Genomic DNA, 20,847 nt, shown 5'->3' with positions numbered 1-20,847 from the left:
CAGTTTGTAATAAACGTGGGCATATCAATGTCGAGTACCTCTTCGAATCTTTTTACGATTGTAGCTCACTGTATTATAGTTGTCAAACTGTTTGCGTCTGAATTTCTGCTTCTCGTGCTACGCTCCACCTAAACGGACAGGCGGCATACAAACCATCGCTGAACTTCGAGCCACTCGCTCTTCGTCTTTCGCTGTCTTTGGCACCATTTGGCGATCGTTCGACTAGAGCTTTCGATATTTCGACTTGCTTTTAATATTTAACCTTCGGTGTACAAGCCTTCATTGGTCCAGCAAAAGTTACACGTCGGCTTTTGTGCCTCGTGGTCAGGTTATGGAGAGCTGCACCCGCTGCGTTTGTGTCTATTTTGTGAATAAATATCTCCACTCTGCGTGGTTGACGATTAGGCAGAGAATGGATATGAATTACCAGGAGGCACTGGGCGTCAGATGAAAGCATATTTGCTACGCAACATTGCACGCCATTTAAAAGTGGCGCCAAACGCACCACTCGTCTTCATAAAGCTAGGGAAGTAAAATGATACCCATTAATTTAGGTGCAAACTTAGTTTATTGTATCTACAGAGCCATTATTGTAAGAAATTATAATGATAACACAACTTAATTCGAAGCTCAAAGTTTCTGTCAGCTCCGTCAAAGAAAAGCCGCGCAAACATCGACAGGCAAGCGCAACGTAAACATGGCCACATGGCTTCGTATGGCAGCGGTTTCGTTCTCCGTGCTCTGATTGTAAACAACGAAAAGAACTGTCGAAATGGGTAGAGAACGCGACAGGAGTGACCGTCACAAATCAAGTCACAAACGCAAACTCAGTGACGACCATGGTGACCGCGACAGTGGTCACAGCAAGCACGGGCGACGGCACAGCTCATCGAGGTGTGACAATGACGATCACGGTGATCGCGACAGTAGTCACAGGAAGCATAGGCGACGATACAGTTCACCAAGGCGTGACAGTGACGGTCCAAATGATCGCGACAGTGCGCCGAGGAAGCACGGACAACGGGACAGTGGGCCAAAAGATAGCGACCGGGTCCCACCGAAACCAAACAGTCGAACTGCAGAAGGCAAGAATCTGTCGCAATTTCGCCATGACCTCACGCGAATATTCTTTGGTGACAACAGTCCTATCAAAAGGTAAGTTGGCGCACTTAAAAAGTTCGTTTATTTTCAGCGCGCTCTCATCCTGTCAAACTTCTGCACTAATGGACATTGCAGTGATAACGGAAACTGTAATTGTGGGAGCGGGGTGTACATCTACTGCTTTATTTGTGCGGAATTGCAGGGAATGTAGTGAAGTGTGGGCACCTTTGTCGTGAGCAATGTTTGACGCTTATCATTTTTCCCAGGAAGAGTAATTTTTTGCTGCAATTGGCTTAGGAAGGTACCGGTTAATGTTGTTCAGGCTCCTCAGCGTGATATTAAACAGAGATAAAGTGCTATGGTCTTTGGCGTGATTTCTGTCGCAGCGTGTCTCTGTAACACAGATTATGCATTCAGATGCTATGAGTAAAAGTTTACTTTTCATTTTGCGCAGGCATTCCAAGCAATATGACAACTTTTGGACTTTCCTCAAGAAGTATGAAGAGCGAAAGCAAAAAACCGCAGTTGAGGCTGGGACTTCGAAAGGTACATCACTGTATTTTCATGGAAGAAAGGGCCTAGTCATGCATTTTCGCCTTTTGCCCTCCTCCTAAGCGTGTAATCTGTCACAATTGAATGAACTTCAATTTCAATTATAAGCAATGTGCAGGGATATAGCATGTGTGACTTTTCATGCATACCCTTCTCTTGCACTTGGTTAGAGTGTACTAAAACTAGGTCACTATAATTTGGTTGTGGTATGGTTCCACAGCTGGTTCTGAATGCCCTGCTTAAACGCTAGGTTGTAAGTTAAACCGAAACATATATTACACGTTGATATTGCTGTTGATTTAGTGCTGTTTTATTGCATTTGTCAACACTATGCACATCATAGCAACAATTATGGTGATATCAAACGTGTGGTTGTTCTTAGAGGGTCATGGTATTGATCTAGAACACTGATTTTCAAGCTTTCAGATGTGAAAGACCCCTTGACACTCTCACGGGTTAACCGAGGACTTCCTCGAGCACATTTGGACTTAAGAAATATAAAACAGAGTAAGCTAGACAGCATGCTGGAGACATCATATCGCAAAGCATGTTATATTTGGGCTTACTGTGGTTACTTAGTAGAGTGAATCCTTAACCTGGAATGGAGCCAATTAATGTTTCATTAAGGGGACTTATCCCTGTCTGAGCCCTGATAAAGGCAAGTCCTTTTTTTCAACAATAGGGAAGATTTAGTGCACCCAAAGTCAGGGGACGCAAACTGCCATGCATACAAGAGAGAGCAAAACGGTATACAAAAGAATACAAAAGGAATGAAAAAAATCACCAGCCCTTCCCCTGTCGAGAAAATGGGGGTAAGCAAAGCTTGTTGTGTGTGTATCTGACCTTCGTCAGGGTAACTTAAAGTTCACGACATGTCACGGTAATAAAACATAAATGTTTATTAAATGTACACATTGAGGGAAGGAAACGTACAAAGCAACGAAAGGAAAAGTTGCACGAAAGGGAACGAAAAGTAGTAGGAAAGGGAAGGGAGAGTAGTTAGGACAAGTAGACACACGACAACCTTTGCTTACCCCCCATTTTCTTGACAGGGTAAGGGCTGGTAATTTTCTTTCTCTCTCTCTTTCTTTCTTTTTTGTCCCTGGTATGTGCCATTGGGCTTGGACCCTTTCTGCACTATCATCAGGGGCGCTATAACGTAAAATGATTCCAAACTGTTTTGATTCCAATTTCTGCAATCAGCCTCCACGATTGGTCAAAACATTTTCAGGCCACTCCCAACTTCGCCTGTTTGTCACGCGACGTCACGAAAACCGCGATAGCTATTTTCACTGTGCTGGCTCGGCACCATCGAAACCCTCTCCACTAGAGTGTGCTCTTCGCCTCTTGTCAGCCAATTAGATAAGAAAAACCGGTGAGTGTAGACGATGTTATTGGTTTTGAAAGCGAACAAAGGTGACCTCCTATAAACGAGGAGAGTGTTTGATTGGGTTGTTCAGACAACTCTGCGGGTAACCGCCCGATGCCTGCGGCGATGGTTACGTAAAGTTGACGTCAGGAGTTTGGAATCAAAATATTTTGGAATCATTTTACGTTATAGCGCCCCAGGATTGGTCCACACAACAGCGGTATATGTCATTGAGCTTGGACCCTTTCTGCACTATCGCCAGGATCGGCCCCCTTTTCAGTGTGAGACCACCACGACCGACACTTGTGAGCCTTTGAGAATTTTTAGGCTTTGCCTAAATATTGCAGAAAAAGGGTGTGTGGCTTTGGGTATGCAAAGATGCTTGGGTGCGCTATTTTGAAAACCCCCTGTTGGCTCCAGGCTTGGGCTTCCCTTGTGATCTCTTTGCCTTCCTTAGTTACGTTCCAGATGGTTTATGTACTCTATATTGCTGTTCGTAATCAGTAGGCAAAGTTACATTTTATGTCGGAAAACAGGGTGCTCTTGTCAGTTTTTGATAAAGGCAGTCTGCATTTCGAGATAGATTCAACATTGATCACATGTTTTGCTTTATTTTTGAACTGTGTCAAAGAGCATAGAAAATGCCACTTCAAGCATCTTGTTGCTTATGCATCACTAGACTTGCAATCATTCTTTTGGCAGGCAATGTTTACCAATGATGCATCTCTGTCGTGGTCTACATGGACCCTTTTGCAGCTTCACATGCCTTCAGGTTCCTTAGGCAGCCTAGGCTTCCACAGACCACAATTTCAAGAGATGTTGTTCTCAGTTATTTTTTGAAAATGTAAAGCTTTGACGCCTCAATATAATGGTAATTTAGTTTTGTGCCATTATCACTGTGAATTATCACTTCAGGTTTTGGCCATTAGCTCTTGCCATTTGTAATCATGATGTGGGGTCACAGCTTTTGCGTGGTACATCCTTTACTAGAAGAAACAAAGCCACGGCATGTGTGACCACAAGCTGATTCCAGAACATCTAGTGTGCTTTCTGTTGCACACACAGCACTTGAGAACTCTTGAGAGGGCAGCGAACTCTTCCCTTTTCCCTCCAGAATTCTTGCAGAAGTTGCACAGGTGTCATGCAGCCAGGACCCCACAGCATTCATGTTCTGTGTGGCTTCATTTCTTTTGACAAACATTGTATATTGTGTATTACTTGTAAGTGACTTGGGATCTTTCCCCACAGCTGACCTATCGGAGTTTGCCGAGTCGTCACTGGGCCTACCTGCCACTTACGACCCTCTCCACAAGGTGAACTTTTCCATGTTCCCCGAGGAGCCCAGAGTCCTCATGCTGGATGCCGGTGTTCATATCGACAGCAGTGACGCATCACAGTCGCTCACTGAGGAAGAAGTGGCCGAAGTGCGAAGCGTCTTTCACCTCTATCTTGACTTCCTGCAGAGACAGAAGTTTCAAAAGCTCAAGAAACTGCGGGAATTCCAAAAGAACCTCCCCATCGCTCAGTACAAGGACTCCATCCTGAAAGTGGTGTCTGAGAACAGTGTTGTGCTGATTGCTGGCGACACCGGCTGTGGGAAATCTACACAGATACCGCAGTACTTACTCAGCGGTGGATTTGAAGGCATTGTGTGTACACAGCCACGAAGGATTGCCGCAATCTCCCTGTGCAAGCGTGTCGCCTATGAGACATTGAACGAGTACGGGACCCACATTGGGTACCAGATTCGGTTCGAGAAGCGCCGCAGCAAGCACACGAAGATGCTGTTCCTGACAGAGGGACTGCTGCTACGACAGATTGCCAGTGACCCCATGCTGAAGGAATACAATGTCATCATCCTTGATGAAATTCACGAGCGACATCTCACGTGTGACTTTCTCTTGGGCGTTGTGAAGTGCCTGATGCAGCACAGGAAAGACTTGAAGATCATCCTGATGTCTGCGACCATTAACATCCAGCTTTTCTCCCAGTATTTCTACAACTGTCCTGTAGTACAGGTTAGTGATGATCTTTTGCTGATTCTGTTGAAACCGCAGTGTTTTAATATTGTCTAGTGGGTTGTGACAAATTCAAAACGTACCAATTGTAAGTCCCCAAATTGCCGAAGCGAGAGAAGGCTGAAAACATATGTGTTGTAGTACTATGGCAAAAACATGTCAATGTGCCATGAAATCTCTTCGGAAAATGAAACTCTGCACAGCAAGTTTCCAAGGAAGATGAACACTTCAGAAAAACTGCAAGGCTGTATCCATTCAGGTACCCAAATTATGAAGTCCACTACTCGTTATAAAATCTTATTTATTAAAAAGCTTGTGTAGTCCTGGGGCATACAATAAGTTAAGATGAGAAATTATATGTAGACAATATTTGCAGTTCAAGCCTGTTGGTTCTTTCTACAAGCGCACAAATCCCACGGTGGTGTAGCAAATACACTCTAGAAGAATGTTCAAGCAAATGTTTGTTTAGCAAATGTTGTGAAAGTGTCTATGGAAGCTCCCACCACGCAAACACCTGTAAATGTGATGCAAGCATTTTCTTCACATAGAAAGTTGAAGCAGCTGCAGGTCAAGTGGCAAGCTTTTACAGATTAACTAGAATCTTCTCCAGCAGTTAAGGCTTGTAGACAAATTATGCCTGCTTACTGTTACATTTTAATATTGTTACGATCGAGCCATCGTAATGGACTGAGTAATGTAATGTTTCTATGTCTATGTCATTTCTTGTTGTGCTTCGTCAGTGGTCGGAGTGGCACTATGCCTGCACTATCAGTGGGATCAGCCCGCTGTGAGTGGTGGATTATAATTGTGGCATAAAATCAAGTAGGAAGGAATCACTACATTATACCAGCCCTGGATGCTGCATGGTTCAGTTACTGTTGATATTTATAGGTGCTCACTTAACAAGATGCAAAAATAGCTTCCCTGTTTTTTTATTCATTGTGGCATTGCTAGAGCCTTGCTTGTGAAAGTCTGGACATCAGCTCAATTGATAACTTGTGCCAAGACTGACTGCACTGATGTTTGAAATTACAATATACCATTTGTGTGACCAGCATTCTTTGGATATACCCGTCAAAAGTGATAGTTCTGGTAAATACATTACACAAGTCCTTTCATCGCATTGAAGCAACGATATCAGTGAAAGTGATATCATGAAATTTTGTAAAACTTTTTTTGTTAGTCATAGTTCACTCTAATTGTCATACAATATTTTACTTAAATTGCGAGTTTGTTATCTGACATTATAATTTGTATCAATAAAGACAAAAACAGAGATGTTGCAAGCTTTCTTGCATGCCTTTTAACATGTTTTTAACCCTCTCTGCACCATGAATGAGTCTAGCTTATCAAAAAGAGACGTGGAAATAAAGCCAATGCTGTGCTTGACTTTTCTTAAAATGCATCTGAAAGGGAGCAGTCTCTAATGTAAGCTCATCATTCCAGTTTCAGTTGACATTGCAACATGGTGTCATGTTTTTCATGTCGTGAGATCTTGCATGTTGGCTTTCTCATGTTTTCTTGTTGCCAGGGTGTCAGTGCTTCAGAAAGAGCTGTTTGTTCACCTGTATAATTTTGTTCATTGCTTTTAAGTTGCAAAGAATGCACTAGACAAAAATAGAAAAACATTTAAGAGACTGCAACTCGCACTGTTACTGCATTGAAGTCCAAGAATTTACACTTTACTGTAGCCCACAACAAAATATAAGCTTACAAAAGCCATAAAATGTACAGATTTAAGCATGCGCTCTGTACAAAGCATTCAAATGCTGCAAATATCTGCTTCTGTCTGTGGCTATGATGAAAACTTTGTATTCAGCTCTGTTCCTGCGAGTGCTGCCCTTCTGAACTTTTATGAACTTTCGGCTTACTACTACTACTACTACTACTACTACTGCTGCTACTACTACTGCTACTACTACTGCTACTACTACTACTAATACTACTACTGATACTACTACTAATACTACTACTAATTGCTATGTTTAGCATTTCATCCAGTATATTAGCCTAAAGTGTTCTTTTGCATGAGTGAAGCTATTATTTCGGGCTTCACTGGAGTGGTGAATGCGGTCAATATTTAAATCCAGGTACCCGGGCGGCTGTTCCCGATTCAAGTGCAGTACCATCCCGTCACTGTGGAGGAAAAACGTTCTCGTACGGGCCGTCTCAATCCTGCTCCCTATGTCAAGTTGCTGAGCCTCATCGACAACAAGTACCCCAGCAACGAGCGAGGTGACCTGCTGGTGTTCCTGAGTGGCATGAGCGAGATCTCGGCCGTTCAGGAGGCAGCGGAAGAGTACGCCAACCAAAATGGCCACTGGATCATCCTGCCCTTGCACAGTACGCTTTCACTGGCTGAACAAGACAAGGTTTGCTTTTTTTTTTTTAATCTTTGTCTTTTGTTGTTATTGTTTTGCTTTTTTCACAACATTGAGAGAGCAGCTTTTGTCTTTTTCACTGTGAGCAACATGTAGACGTAAAAGCGGGATGCAGCCTAAAATAATATGGTCGGTCTCATAACCTAGCAAGCATTGCTTTCAAGCCTACGCAAGTAGTATGGATCATATAAAACCAGCACTCCACATGTTTCGTGGTCAACTTGCTTTTGATTGGTGAAGCCTTCTGTGGCATAACTGATTCATATATAAGTATAATTACCCATATCGACAGTTTAATCATTTTTTGCCAACAATGTTCGAGGGTATTACTACTTTGTGCAGGACTGCTGTATATTCACCGATGACCAAGGTACCAGTGAATTGCACTCTGCAATAATTTAAAGGAAACACATTATATATTTTAAAACAGTGATTCTTCCAAATGTCTCAATCAGAACCTCGCTCACGGCTATTTAAAGGCCAACTGCTACAAAATTTTCGACTGCGCGAAAAGCCTAATTTAAGATAGCGTAGATATAAAGGAGGCCTTTGTGCAAAATTTACTTTTGAAATATAAGCTAAAGCGTCACGATAAGCCAGCAAAAATAGCCATTTTTGATACCAAAACTGACAAAAACACCGCCATTATTGCTCGCTAGAAGTGATGCATGACCTAGAGTGCACGGCTCCTCGGCACGACCTTTGAGATAAGGCAGTGAAAAATCTTGGACGCAGCCTGCTGGGACTTATGTCATAGTGACAACCACCAGGTGCTCGTGTTGTCTACCTAGGTGGTGTTTAACCCTTTCAATGTCACTGACATACAGGTACGTTTTCGCGTTTGCCCTGCCATGTCACTGACTTCAGATGGGAATGTGAGGTCCATACCAAGAGAGCATTTGCCATTTTTCATGTCATTTCTACGCTTCTCCATAGCCAAAGGTAAACCGTTGTGTTCGTTATGTAATATCCAAGAAAAAAGCTCAATGCTGAAGATGCATCACCTTTGAAAAAAAGAAGAACGACACTAAAAGAGTTAAAGGCTGCTAACAAGAAAACTATGCAAGTACCAGCCCTGTGGCTTTGCCAAGATTGCTTTATAGTGGTCATACTTAGTGGTCACTTATAATCATCATCATCAGCCTATATTTATGTCCACTGCAGGACAAAGGCCTCTCTCTGCGATTCTTCCAAATGCGTAATAATACATGTGCCCAAAGTGAAATTTCCCTGCATTTGGCCTTTAATAGGCGCTTTTGGTAGTTGAAGAATCTTGCTCATAGAACTCATCTTGCTTCAGTGCAAGAACAAGAAAAATTGCCACTTTGAAATGCAAGTCTGATTTTTCCTTACATATTGGCACATTGTGCAGTGACCTGTAAAAGATTGTTGACTGCGAAATCTGAGGAAAAGCTGGATATTTCTGCAGTGTCGTAATGCATTAGGATAGAAAACTGAGCGAGTTGGTGAGCATTCACAATGTATTTTTGTGCAGTGTTCACAATTGGACGAAGGATGACAAAGATACACACAGGACAGGTGCTGACTCTCAACTGACATTTATTTTGGAAAACATGAAGAAAGAAAGCAATCTGTATTTCTTAAAACAGTCATATATCTCGGAACACAGCCTGGTATTCAGACTTCCAGACTGTGCTAGTATAAGTGACCAGCTATAGCGTTTTATGGTTTTACTGGCTACGGTATTGTTTTTTAGATCCCACAATCTGTAAACATTTGAGGTTGACTGTACATTTCAAATGCCATGGTATGGTGCTACAGTCCAGGATGAAAAATCAACATAATAAACTGCAATGCAGTATCATACCTTTATCTTTGTGTTCTTTATGTAAACAAAGTTGTTTATCCAGTCAATAACATCTCCAACCAAAAAGCGGGATTTGTCAAAACTCGAAGTTTTGAGGCCAGCTCGGCTCCTTCATCAGGAGTGAACGGACGAATGGCAGCAAGGGTGAGATCACACAAGCACCTCACTTTTTGAACGTTCACTTTGCCCCCTACGTACACTGAGTAGGCGGTGTTCAGTTTGCACTCCCGCCTTACTGTGCTGACGACCGTGGACAAAAGAGCAGCATTGACCAATCAAGAGAGCGGGTTTGGAAAGGGACATGCTTGTGCGATCTTGGACCAAAGTTTATCTTTATAAGAGATCTTGATAATAGAAGTAGGGGGTTTCACTTGGGCTGGCAAGCTTGTTTTTCTTGTATCGGTGGAAAGGAATGATGAAGGGGGAGAAGGAGTTGTGGGCAAGGGTTGGGCAATGTCGACGCTGAAGGCCTGTTGTTGTCGTGCATGACCTCTCTTTTTCCTGCGTGTTGTGGTGCACAGGCCATGGACGTATACAGTGGGGAGAATGCTCTTGAAACGATTGATGTTGTTTGGAGTGACCTGCATGCGCCAGAAACTCTACCAACAACTTTTTTCGTGCATTTGTCTCTGTAGGATGTTGGTTCTGTGGGAAACAATTTTCTGGTCACTTTGTCCATGTAAATGAAGATGTCGCTGTGTGCATGTAGCCATGCCATTTGATGAAAAAGTTGGTTTTTGAAGCTTTTAAGAGGTTGGTTGGCATAAAGGTATTTGGCCACTGCACTTTTCTTGGTCGTACACAGGTTGTGGAAGTCGAGACTTTACTATTAGATCAGCACAGTCCATGTGGCTGGAGTGCTGCCACCAGGGTTTATGTCTGAACTGGTTGTTAGTGCTTTTTCCTGGGTACTTTTACAACAGATAGTACTTTTCAATGCAAGTACAGCCCTCTGTTCGGGTTCACAGTGATTGGTGGAATTTTCACATGCTTTTTCTTTGTACAAGTGGCCTCATCCTCTGTTCATTTTTCATATTGAATGCTGTATCCAGACAGTAGCAAAATGTAGGACTGGTTATGCACGATAAAGAACAATTTATAGTGACTTCTGCTTTCGTGGTCTTGTACGGCTGTGTGTTTATTCGCTGCCACTCTTATGTTATTGCCTCATCTTCAGAATTTGGACCAGAATGAATCGCATGAGCTGGTTTTTCATTAATAAACTCTTGACATCTGACATTTCGATTAGTTACTGTGCATCTTAAGGGTTCATATTTTACCTGTTATTATGTTCCTAGTTATGCCATTCTTGAACATAGGTTGCAAAAGAATGGTGGCATATTTTTGCTCATGGAACTCTATCAGAATATGTAAATGCTGTAGTTCATTGCAAAAATAAGCAACGTTCTTTCACTGTTTCAGGTTTTCGACTATGCACCAGAGAAGATACGAAAGTGCATTCTGTCAACCAACATTGCCGAGACGTCTGTGACCATTGATGGTGTTAGGTTTGTTGTGGACTCCGGGAAGGTGAAGGAGATGAGTTACGACTCGGCCAGCCACATGCAAAAGCTGAAGGAGTTCTGGATCAGCCGTGCCAGCGCGGAACAACGCAAAGGTCGTGCAGGTGAGGGAGGGTTCCCTTGGTTTCGTGTGGCTGTGGACTATGTTGTGCAATAATCGTTCATGTGGAAACGTCAAAGGTGTTCTAATAATTATAATCTATGTGCAATTTTTACGAAAGTTAATGCTGCCATTTGCTGAACAGTGAGAGATGCGAGCTTCATTGTTGTGTCGCTTGCTCACTTAGTATAAACCACAGAGCAAGATAACTTCTTCAGGAGAGGAATCTTTTGCCCGCGCGACCAACCAACAATGTAAAGTCACACATGATGAGGAGTTGCCATTTCTCGCAGCGTGCGGCAGATGACACTGAGAAGACGTAGGTCAAGGCATGTGTTGCACTGCAACTGACACTCTGTGGGCATGAATTTTGTGGATGGAGCGCGCCACTGAATGCCATCTGCACAATGCACATTGCACCAGCATGCATCGATGCTATCTTAGAGGACACAGTAGAAACATGAAAGTTACTAACTGCCTGCGGCAATTGGTGCATCGGTTGCACTGGCCCACATAGCGTGACGTGTGTGTTATTCATGACATGATGTGGCTGTGGGAGAGAAGGTTCCCTCTTATTAAAAAAAATTAATCTTACTCGCGGTGTCTAAACATTGTTGTTAGTCGAGTGCTGTGACGTCATCTCCTTCTGCTTTTGTGCTGTGGTTAATCTGCTGGTTCCAGCTTTTCAAGATGTGCCAGCTAGGCCACTCATTGACACTTCTACACCGTGTACGCTTGCCTTAGCATCATTATACCATCGATTTTTGCTTACTAGCATCATGTTCTCGTTGACTTGTTACCGTAGGCAGAACGGGGCCTGGCGTGTGTTTCCGGCTCTACTCTGAGGCCGAGTACGAGGCGCTGGCCGCATACTCGACACCTGAGATCCAGCGTGTGCCCCTCAATTCGCTGCTGCTCCAGCTTGTGGCGCTCGGACTGCCGGATGTACGAAAGTTTCCCTTCCTGGAGCCGCCGCCCTCGGAGAGCATAGAGGAGGCAGTCCAGACACTCAAGGAACAGGCAAGTAGAAATGCACATAACCTTGATGAAAACATTCCTCCATGCTGTTGCTTGAATATTGAAATGTAAGAGGATGAGCTGTTCTGGTCCTGCTAGCCTGGCTAGAACTGCATAGTGCTTACCATTGAGCAGCTTTCCTCCCTGCCGATAAGCCTTTCTCACAGATGTCTAAGAAATACTACATTGCATGCCCCCCAGAAAGCTCTTGTGCGTGACTTCCATGGCCCTCCATTTTGCTCTCAATATGGGCCTTTGTTATGGTGTTCTTTGCTGCCCAGGCATTGGGATCGATGTAAATCCATTCACTCATTCTTTTACTTTTGAGGCATATATATTGCAGCAATTCTGGCTTCTTTAGTGCTTAACTACATCGAGTGAACATCATAATAATGAAAATGCCATCAAAATAACATTATTTTTTTTATAATTGGCTTCGGCACAGGATTTCACATTGTTTTAATAAACGTCTCGCTGCTATTTAAGAGCTCATGGCAGATTAAATTGGGAATGAAGACCTATGGATCAAAGTTTGGTTGGTATGGGGATCAATAGAGCGTTTTAGCACAGCATTGCCATTCTACCATTACTGTTACTGATACCGGTTGCAACAACTGGGCATGCGCGGAGTTCATCAGGCTCTCAATATTTGCCACTCCCGCTGCGATGACTCCAGGGTTGTGGCGTTCTGCGAGTGGAGCACAAAGTCATAGGTTTGATGCCTGGCTATGGCATTTTTATAGGGGTGAAATGTAACCTTAAATGACCCCTGGAGGTCAAAATTAATCCAGGGCACTCCACCACGGCATCCATCATAACCCACTGTGCGGTTACAGGATGGTAAACCCCAGAATTCAATTTCTTAATTTATGGATGTTCCAGCAAGGGGACTCTTTCTCAATGATGATGACGACAATTGCACTTCTTAAATCATTGGGTCCAGGCTCAGGCTTCCCTTGTTTGGCCACTGTTGATCATTTCAGGTCTTCATCTGTGAATCCCTTGTCATGTTAAGACGGGGTGTTGTGTTTTCTAATTCCGTGCAGTTTTCCTTTCTCTGCTATGGAGAATATCATGTAGTGGCAACACACTAGCCCGAAGGAAAGTTCTTGGTGCTGAGACTGTACACAGTTGTCAGGCTACAAGCTGATTCTGCTAACTGCGGCTGGCTGTTATACAGGGCGCCCTGACCGCGGACGAAGACCTGACGCCAACGGGCCGGATTCTGGCGCAGCTTCCAGTGGACGTCACCATTGGGAAAGTGCTAATTCTCGGCTGCGTCTTTCGGCTGGTCGACCCCATACTGTCACTCGCCGCTGCCCTCAGCATCCAGTCCCCGTTCACGCAGAGGTCATTCCGAGACCTTGACGCATCGGTGAGTGTCATTGCTGTCTTGTACAGTTATCATCGATCTGGATGTTTTATGCAGTAGTTTTATTCAAGATGAACTGCATGCGTGCATCACATATAATGTAGGTTTGTCTAATGAAAGCGTAAGTGTAACAATGGCACTCTCTCATTTCTGCCAAATCTGGCATTTAGAAAATGTCCCCAGTGGTCCTCAGCCATTGTATCCTTAATGTGCTGTATCAATTATGGCAAGATGATTATAAGTCCTCAGTCGTTGTGTCCTTGATGGGCTTGATAAGTGCTTGCAACATAATTGTTATTGTGGGGTGTTGTAGAGGTTAGTTGTCAGACACTCTAGGCTAACGAGAAGCGGCGGTATGTCTACAGGGTGCGTACAGGTCCTTGAAAACCCTTGAAATTGAAAAATGCGTTTTCAAGGCCCTTGAAAGTCCTGGAATTTTTTTCCTTCCTTGAAAATCCTTGAATTTCGGGCGCAATGCACTCTTTTTATCGACATTGCGGCCTCCTTTCTGTGGTAGATCGGCGTCGTTTCGTTTTGCAGAACTGCGCGGAAAAAAGAAAAGGCTTCACCGGGCGTCAAACCGCGAACGGAGCGAGAGACTCGTGCCGCGCTTCGGCGCTGGCTCGGTTGGCAGTTTCGCTGCTTTCCTCACCCTATTATTTGTTTCACTCCTCGCCCGTCGGTCTGCCTTGCGCCACTAACTCGCGCGTGCGAGGTGAAGCTATATAAAGAGAACTATAGTAGAGCAACTTTACACTGTGCTCAGTGCCTTTGGGTGGAGGTTTGTTATATTATTTATGATAATATAAGTGCAATATATTACCGTATTTTCCATTCTATAAGTCGCACCTTTGTTTATAAGACGCACTCCCCTCAAAATGGCAGTTTTTCCGAAAAACAAAAACAAAACGTGTATAAGTCGCACGGGTGTATAAGACGCACCTGTTCTTTCGGTGAGCGATTTTAAAAAAGTTACAGTGACGTTTCTTAGGTAAGCGATTTAAAAAAGTCACAGTGACGTTTCGCTCCGTGAACGCGGGTTATACGTAAGCGTATCGGTGCCATATATTCCCACTCCAGGCGCATTGCTGCCGTCGTGGTTGCCGCGATGTTCCGTATAAAGGCGAAGGGCGATAACATCGTCCCCGCGTGCCGTTATGTATTATGTGCGAATGAAAGCGTGCGACGGTGAGCCAAATCGCGTGCAAGGGAAGGAAAACGGGAAGGCAGCCCGGGAGGAAGGTAGGAGGGGGGGGGGGCTGCCTGTACTCTCGGAGCAACTGCGTAGTTTGCGCAGCGGCGCACGCCGTATCTTGACAGCGATCTGCAGATGCGGCGACTTCGCGGTCGATCGGCTCGCGGTCAGCCTACCGCCGCTTGCGTTTATGCACCATCCTTGCACGGCGCTCGGGCCCGAACTTGATGACGAGAACCCGGCACCTCGATAGCGCGCACAGCACCGGTAGCATTTAACTCAACCAGCGCGCCTCGCGTGGCCATAATATCGGATCCGATTTTGACGGCAGTCTTTCCGAAAAAAAAAAAAAGTGAATAGGGGTCGCACCGTTCTGAGACGCACCGACAAAAAATTAAGAAAAAGACGTGTCTTATACACTGGAAAATGTGGTATCCTGAATGTTTTGGAAATGTTTGATGAACCAACCCAGCTAATGCCGCAGAAGCCTGAGCAGCTGTTGTGGGTTTTCGTTGTGTTAACTTTTAATATTGCGGACTTGAGAAATGATCAAGACAAGGCATGTTTTACAAAATTGCAGTATACATCTATCTGTTATAATATAATGAATGTGTAGGAAGACTACGCCGAATGGTTTGGAAATGTCGGAAACTTACCCAGTTAATACTGGAGAAGTCAGAGTAGCTGTTGGGGACATTCGTTGTGTTTTGTGAACTTTTTCATTTTTTGGTATTGTGAACTTGCAAAGTGATCAAGGCTAGATATTATTAGCATCATTGTAATCTACATTTATTTTTTTTTATTTTAGTGCAATAACCCTATGCTGAATGTTTTGAATATTTTTGGTGAACTTTACCCAGCCTATACCGGAGAAATCTCAGCCGCTGTTGTAAGCGTTCATTTTGTGTTGTGATATTCAGAAATTATCAAGGCTAGCCATTTTTATTATAATTGTGATATACATATATTTTTATTGTAGGTGCAATAAAACTGGTCATTTTTGGAAATGTTAGAGCAAAGAAATCCTACTTTGGATGCCGCTTTGAGTCCTTGAAAAACCTGTGCTGGAAAGTCCTGGAATATCCTTGAATTTTTGCCTTAGAAACCTGTACGAACCCTGGTCTAGCACTTATGCTTTTGTGCAGTAGTCTGAATATATTCACAGCCACAGCTATAGCTCTCTGCAGAAGTGCTCATTGGAGCATGCGTGTTTGGTTCCTTCAAGGGGAGGTTTCTTGCAAAAGGCAGCTTGAGATGAGTGCACCTTACAATACAGTTCACTCCTGTAACTATCTGCATAAAATTACATGTTTGTGTTAACGTGACACTCTGGTGTCCAAATGGGCAATGTGTGACGTGTGCTGTCACACCTTCTAGTAAGGTTCCTGGCCTGAAAGACTTACCACTACTGTTGCAAAATTTGGCATTTCATTTTAAGGGGAATGGAATAATTTTAAATTGCAATAATTTCTACTCTAACCCGTCTGCTCAGTATTGGACACCACCTGTTCACTTAAGACGACTATTTGCCATTCTCTTACTACGCAGGCAGCACGCAAGAGCGTGGACTCTGACCATGGTGACCCATTCACGCTGCTGAACGCGTACCACGAATGGCTTTCGGCCAAGTCGAGCTATGGTGAAGACACAAGAAAATGGTGTCGCCGTCTGGGCCTCGAAGAGCAGCGTTTTTACGAAATGACCAAGTTGCGAAGCCAGTTCAAGCAGCTGCTGCAGGTAAGGCTGAATGACTTATATACTGAAGCTCCAGTGAATTACCACCCACTTAATGCTCATAGTTTTGGTCATTTGGTCATTCATAAGAATGAACATTCTGACTCCAGTGCTAAGGGAAATATAACTTTAAACATATCTTCACAACACTTAATGCACAGAACAGTCAAGTCCATGCTGCCTGAATGTTTGTTTGATGAAGCTTTAGGGGGTGCATGCTGTTGGATGTCTCATGGAGAATGCCTGTTCAGACGAGCCTTTTGCTTGTTATGACAGCGGTGATACATCAGAATATGCAGTATGTGTTTACCGTACCAGATAGGTACCAAGTTGTAGCCTCACTAGCATGTGCCAAATTAACCGAGACAACTTTTTTTATCACTTTGTGAAAGCCTGTTTCTCCGTTAGTCATGATCATTTTTCAGTTGAGTTGATAAGTTTCAGTTCAGAAATCAGTTTGAAAAGTTGTATTTATTGTGACAATCAGCAAAAAATATTCTTGGCAGATGGGCTTTTCGATTATAAACCATTCCCCTGGTAACGTTGCTGCTGACAGGCTTCTGCTGCTATGAGCCACCGTGGCAGGAAGCTTCTATAGACAGTACCAGTACTTCGGCTCTACGATAAACAGAGCTCTCTACTGGCCATGTCGGCGTAGTTGCATTGGTTAGGACAGAGTACTAGCATAAGCTGCCAATTACTGGAGCAACAGTATTGCATCATGCAGCACTTTGGGTCACAACTCTTTCCCTACCATGGGGAAAATAGGTGTTTTTTGGAGATTACGCCATTTTTTTTTTCTGAAGGAACTACTGCACTTTTTACTTTACAGTGAAGCTGTCTGTGGCTAGGGTTCCGTGCATTTTTCGTGTCCGTCAATAAATCTGTGTGTGCAAAAACTCAGCTCCCAAATTTGATGCAAAATCTCTTCATTCTATGCAAAAGTTTATACGTCTCATCACTTGGATATGCATTTTCAGTAGGTTAGTTATCAATAGGCACCATTTTCAAGATCAGTAGACTCTCAGGTAGATAATAAGAGTTTCTCAAACATTTGCCACTGTGCGACCCGCATCGGCCATGTGTGCACTTGCACCGCCCTCTCTTTGTCATCGTTCCAAGCGCTTGCGTGCCTAGTTTCCTTCCGCTCTCCCGGCCAGGTGGCAGTAGTCTTCCACGCTAATGTATGCCGCCAATCAAGACTGCCAATCAAAATGAAAGTGTGCGTGTGTGTGTCTTTCATCGGGATGACCACCGTCACCACTCAAGGGAAATAAAATTTGCTCATACCTTTTATTTAAATTCTGTGTCACCTCTATATCGTATGCTAAACTGCTTCACTAAGCAAAATGGCGTGTGATATTTTATGTAATACATAAACAAAAGGAGAATGAATGTACTTTTCATGCAAAAAGTTTTATTAACAAGATATATGTCACAAAAATGATATAAATTGCCAAAATCAAGATACTGCAATAAAATTTAACCAAGTTTATAAGGACATGCTTGTTTCCACTAAGAAAGAAATTTAACAATTATTATGAGATATACAAAATGTATTGCCGTGTAATAGGCACTATCTCTGAAAAAATCAAAATTTTTTCATTGAACAGGTATTCCACTACAAAAATTTAACTGCGAGCACTAAAGTCACTAAAGTTGGGTGTGCCAGGCTGCGGCTGCCGATGTTCCGGGCTGACTCGCATCGTGCTCAGTCTGAGTCAGTCTGACAAAAAGGCAGCATCCTGAGACTCGTTGCTGCTTGATCCATCAATAAAATCAGTCGCAAATGCAGTGGAATCACAAGATGTACGATCTTTAGAAGCGCACGCGCCGCTTTTGGAGGCGGCCATTTTTGCTTTCTACTTTGACGATCGTGAAACTTCAGAACGCATTCAGAAATTATTGCCTAGTGGGAAAAAAAGTGAACTGCGTAGAAAACAAAAATATTGTTCTCCTCCTTCTCACTCGATGGCACAGTGTGTCCGTGAGCAGCACGGAAGGTATCGAAAGCGGCGTTTCAAACAAGCAATAGCGGGCTAACGATGCCCAAAGGGTGTGGTGGGGAAAGAGATAAGTAGCATTGATATTAATAAACACGTTGATAGTGAGATAACGGGGTCTTTCCCACTCTTCTCTTGTAGAGTGGTTCAGGAGAGTTATCGCCTCACCTGTCACTGTCCAAGGCTGGTTGGTCTGTTGTCAGACATGGAGGTAAACAACATTGATGACTAGTTGCTGGGTGCTGCTGGCTTGTACACATCTCTTCAGACTGTGCACTCCTGAACAGATGGTTCTAAACAGTTCACTGGACCATGCTGGCTTGCAACTACCTTGCAACTTTTCTGTAAATTACCTTCATGACTGAACATGAGGAAGGGGCCAGAACTGTCGCTGTCTGTATGTTTCTTGACTTGCAGTACCAAGTGTTCCAATGTCACCGCTGTTTGTGCTAGCCTTTTCTTTGTGCTTGGCTGTGCACTTCTCCATAATGACTAGGCCTCACCGACAGTGTGTCAGTAGTTTCAATCTTGTTACCACAAGCATACTAATCAACCAGTCACTGCTCTTGCCGGCCACTGTGGCTCAGTCGCTACAGTGTTCAACTGCTGAACTTGAGATCATGAGTTCGACTCCCAGTCGCCATGGCCACATTCGAATGCATGCAGAATGCAAAAGCGCTTATGTGCTTAATAGGTTTGGGTGCAGGTTAAAAAACCCAAATGATCAAATATCATTGAGAGCCCCTTGCTCTGGTGTTCTGGGGCGGTATTCTGTAAGAGTCTACCTAGTGGACTGTCCATTTCGGCGACCGTTGATTTGCTGCAGCTTGACGTGCAGGAAGGAGACCGGCTGGCACCTTCCTGCACGTCAAGCTGTAGCGAATCAACAGTCGCAGAAATGGACAGTCCACTAGGTAGACTCTTACAGAATACCGCCCCTGGTGTCCCTCCAAGTGCATGTGCCGTTTTGCGATTTTAAGCCCCATGATTTGATTTTGATTCTCACTCTTGAATGAATCTGTGAATCCCAGGAGGTGGGCCTAATGGAGAGTGAAGTCGAGGTCGTGGACAGTGTTGCCCGAATCCAGCGCCATGGTGAGATGAAGCAGCTAAGAGATCTGCGGAGGCAGTTGCAGAAGGCGCCGCGGAAGAAGCGCGTGCTCCGCATTGGGCACTGGGGCGACGAGGACGAGGAAGATGAGCAAGTCGACATCAAGGACGTTGAGTTCAGGCTGCAGCAGGACCCTACCTTAGTTCAGGTAAGGGCAACAACGTTTCTATCATGGATTATACTTTGCTCAGATGATGTATTGTTCCTGTTCTTTTTCATTGTAATTTATTCTACCACATGACTGCATCTCCTTTTATATGTTTTTATCATGCGTTTCCTACTTCTTTTTTGCTGCTTTCTAATGGCTGCGTGTTGATGGGGGGGAAATACAAGAAAACTTGTGTACTTAAATTTAGGTGCACATTAAAGAACCCGAGGTGGTCAAAACTAATCCACGGTCCCCCACTAAACTGTGCCTCATAATTAGCTTGTGGTTTTGACATGCGAAACACCAGAAAAAAATTTTTTTTCATTAGCCTAGTAATGCCATACAACCGGTAAATGTTCCTTATATAATAGATATTCTCGCAATTACTACTCCGGTTTACCTGTATGTCCTCCTTATTGTGCTGAACACAATTTCTTGCAAAATTTTATCGCAGGCAACATGCTAACATATACTTCTCTACTCTCACAGGACTTCCTTCGTCGCAGCCGCAGTTTCGGCTTCCATGACCTCAGCCTGATGAAACTGATCTTGTGCTCCGGCGTGTACCCTCAGATCGCCATCTCGGACGACCACAATTCGTACAAACGAGACTCGGACCAACTTTTCCACACCAAGGTGAGTTGAATCCCTTTTCCCTTCTTTTAAAATCGGACATCTTCTCCTGCAGCACATGTGGGTGTACATATGATAAAGCTGAGCATTGATTAAGGAATTTAACCTGACTAGTTGCAAACTTTGGATGAAATAATTAATTGGTTAATCATATTTGTGGGTTTACACATTTAGCAAACTAAAAAATCAAAACTTGTGGTTAGGTACATAAACTTCTAAAAAAGAAAGCAAATTGTGCTGCAAATTAACAGCAGCAGTATTTAATTTCACGTCAGCGGCACTCGCAGTTAGTGGGCACATCAAGCGCATCGAACGCACTCAGGTGCAATCATATAGCCTAGCTACGGAGGCAAAGCAACTTGTTAACGCGCTCTGGCAGGCCCATCCCAAAACGCGCGAGCCCTCTTGGCATGCTGCTCGCTCTTTGTTTAAAGCCCACATACTATCAAGCAGAAGCAGAATTTTGCCTCGGCCTGCTTGAAGTACAACGCGCATTTTGTCCTGAGGTACCCACAGGGCGACGTCTTAGTAGGGACATTAAAACAAGATCACTTCATCCAAAATATTGTTACTGACGTTTTTCGGGGTGCCGACAACAGTGCATACATCTTGCAGTGGCGCCGAAGTAAGATTAGTATGGAGCACGAAGCCAGAAATCCGCATAATGGGGCTTACATGGTCAGTTTTTGCGTTCCTCTGTATCAACTTGGAGAGGCAAAGAGTGCTGTGAAGGTGGCTTCAACACGTGGCTGCAGCTCCTTG

The 20,847-nt window shown here is 43.9% G+C and overlaps 1 protein-coding gene across 1 annotated transcript in view; it reads left to right on the top strand.

Moving 5' to 3' along the window:
- Positions 1-683: 683 nt before the first annotated feature.
- The window catches only part of LOC119465927 (probable ATP-dependent RNA helicase DHX34), a 42,398-nt gene continuing 22,234 nt past the window's right edge, over positions 684-20,847 (top strand). Inside the window, exons 1-10 of the mRNA XM_037726404.2 lie at positions 684-1,155; positions 1,556-1,647; positions 4,271-5,040; positions 7,131-7,412; positions 10,672-10,876; positions 11,678-11,892; positions 13,070-13,264; positions 16,005-16,193; positions 19,225-19,452; positions 19,942-20,088. Coding sequence (XP_037582332.1) covers positions 773-1,155; positions 1,556-1,647; positions 4,271-5,040; positions 7,131-7,412; positions 10,672-10,876; positions 11,678-11,892; positions 13,070-13,264; positions 16,005-16,193; positions 19,225-19,452; positions 19,942-20,088 — 2,706 coding nt within the window. The 5' untranslated portion in view covers positions 684-772. The remainder of the gene's footprint in view (positions 1,156-1,555; positions 1,648-4,270; positions 5,041-7,130; positions 7,413-10,671; positions 10,877-11,677; positions 11,893-13,069; positions 13,265-16,004; positions 16,194-19,224; positions 19,453-19,941; positions 20,089-20,847) is intronic.

Source organism: Dermacentor silvarum, chromosome 10 (assembly GCF_013339745.2).
Source record: "Dermacentor silvarum isolate Dsil-2018 chromosome 10, BIME_Dsil_1.4, whole genome shotgun sequence".
Classification (NCBI taxonomy): domain Eukaryota; kingdom Metazoa; phylum Arthropoda; class Arachnida; order Ixodida; family Ixodidae; genus Dermacentor; species Dermacentor silvarum.
Note: the sequence above shows the minus strand (reverse complement) of the source record. Positions and strands in the feature narration are given on the sequence as shown.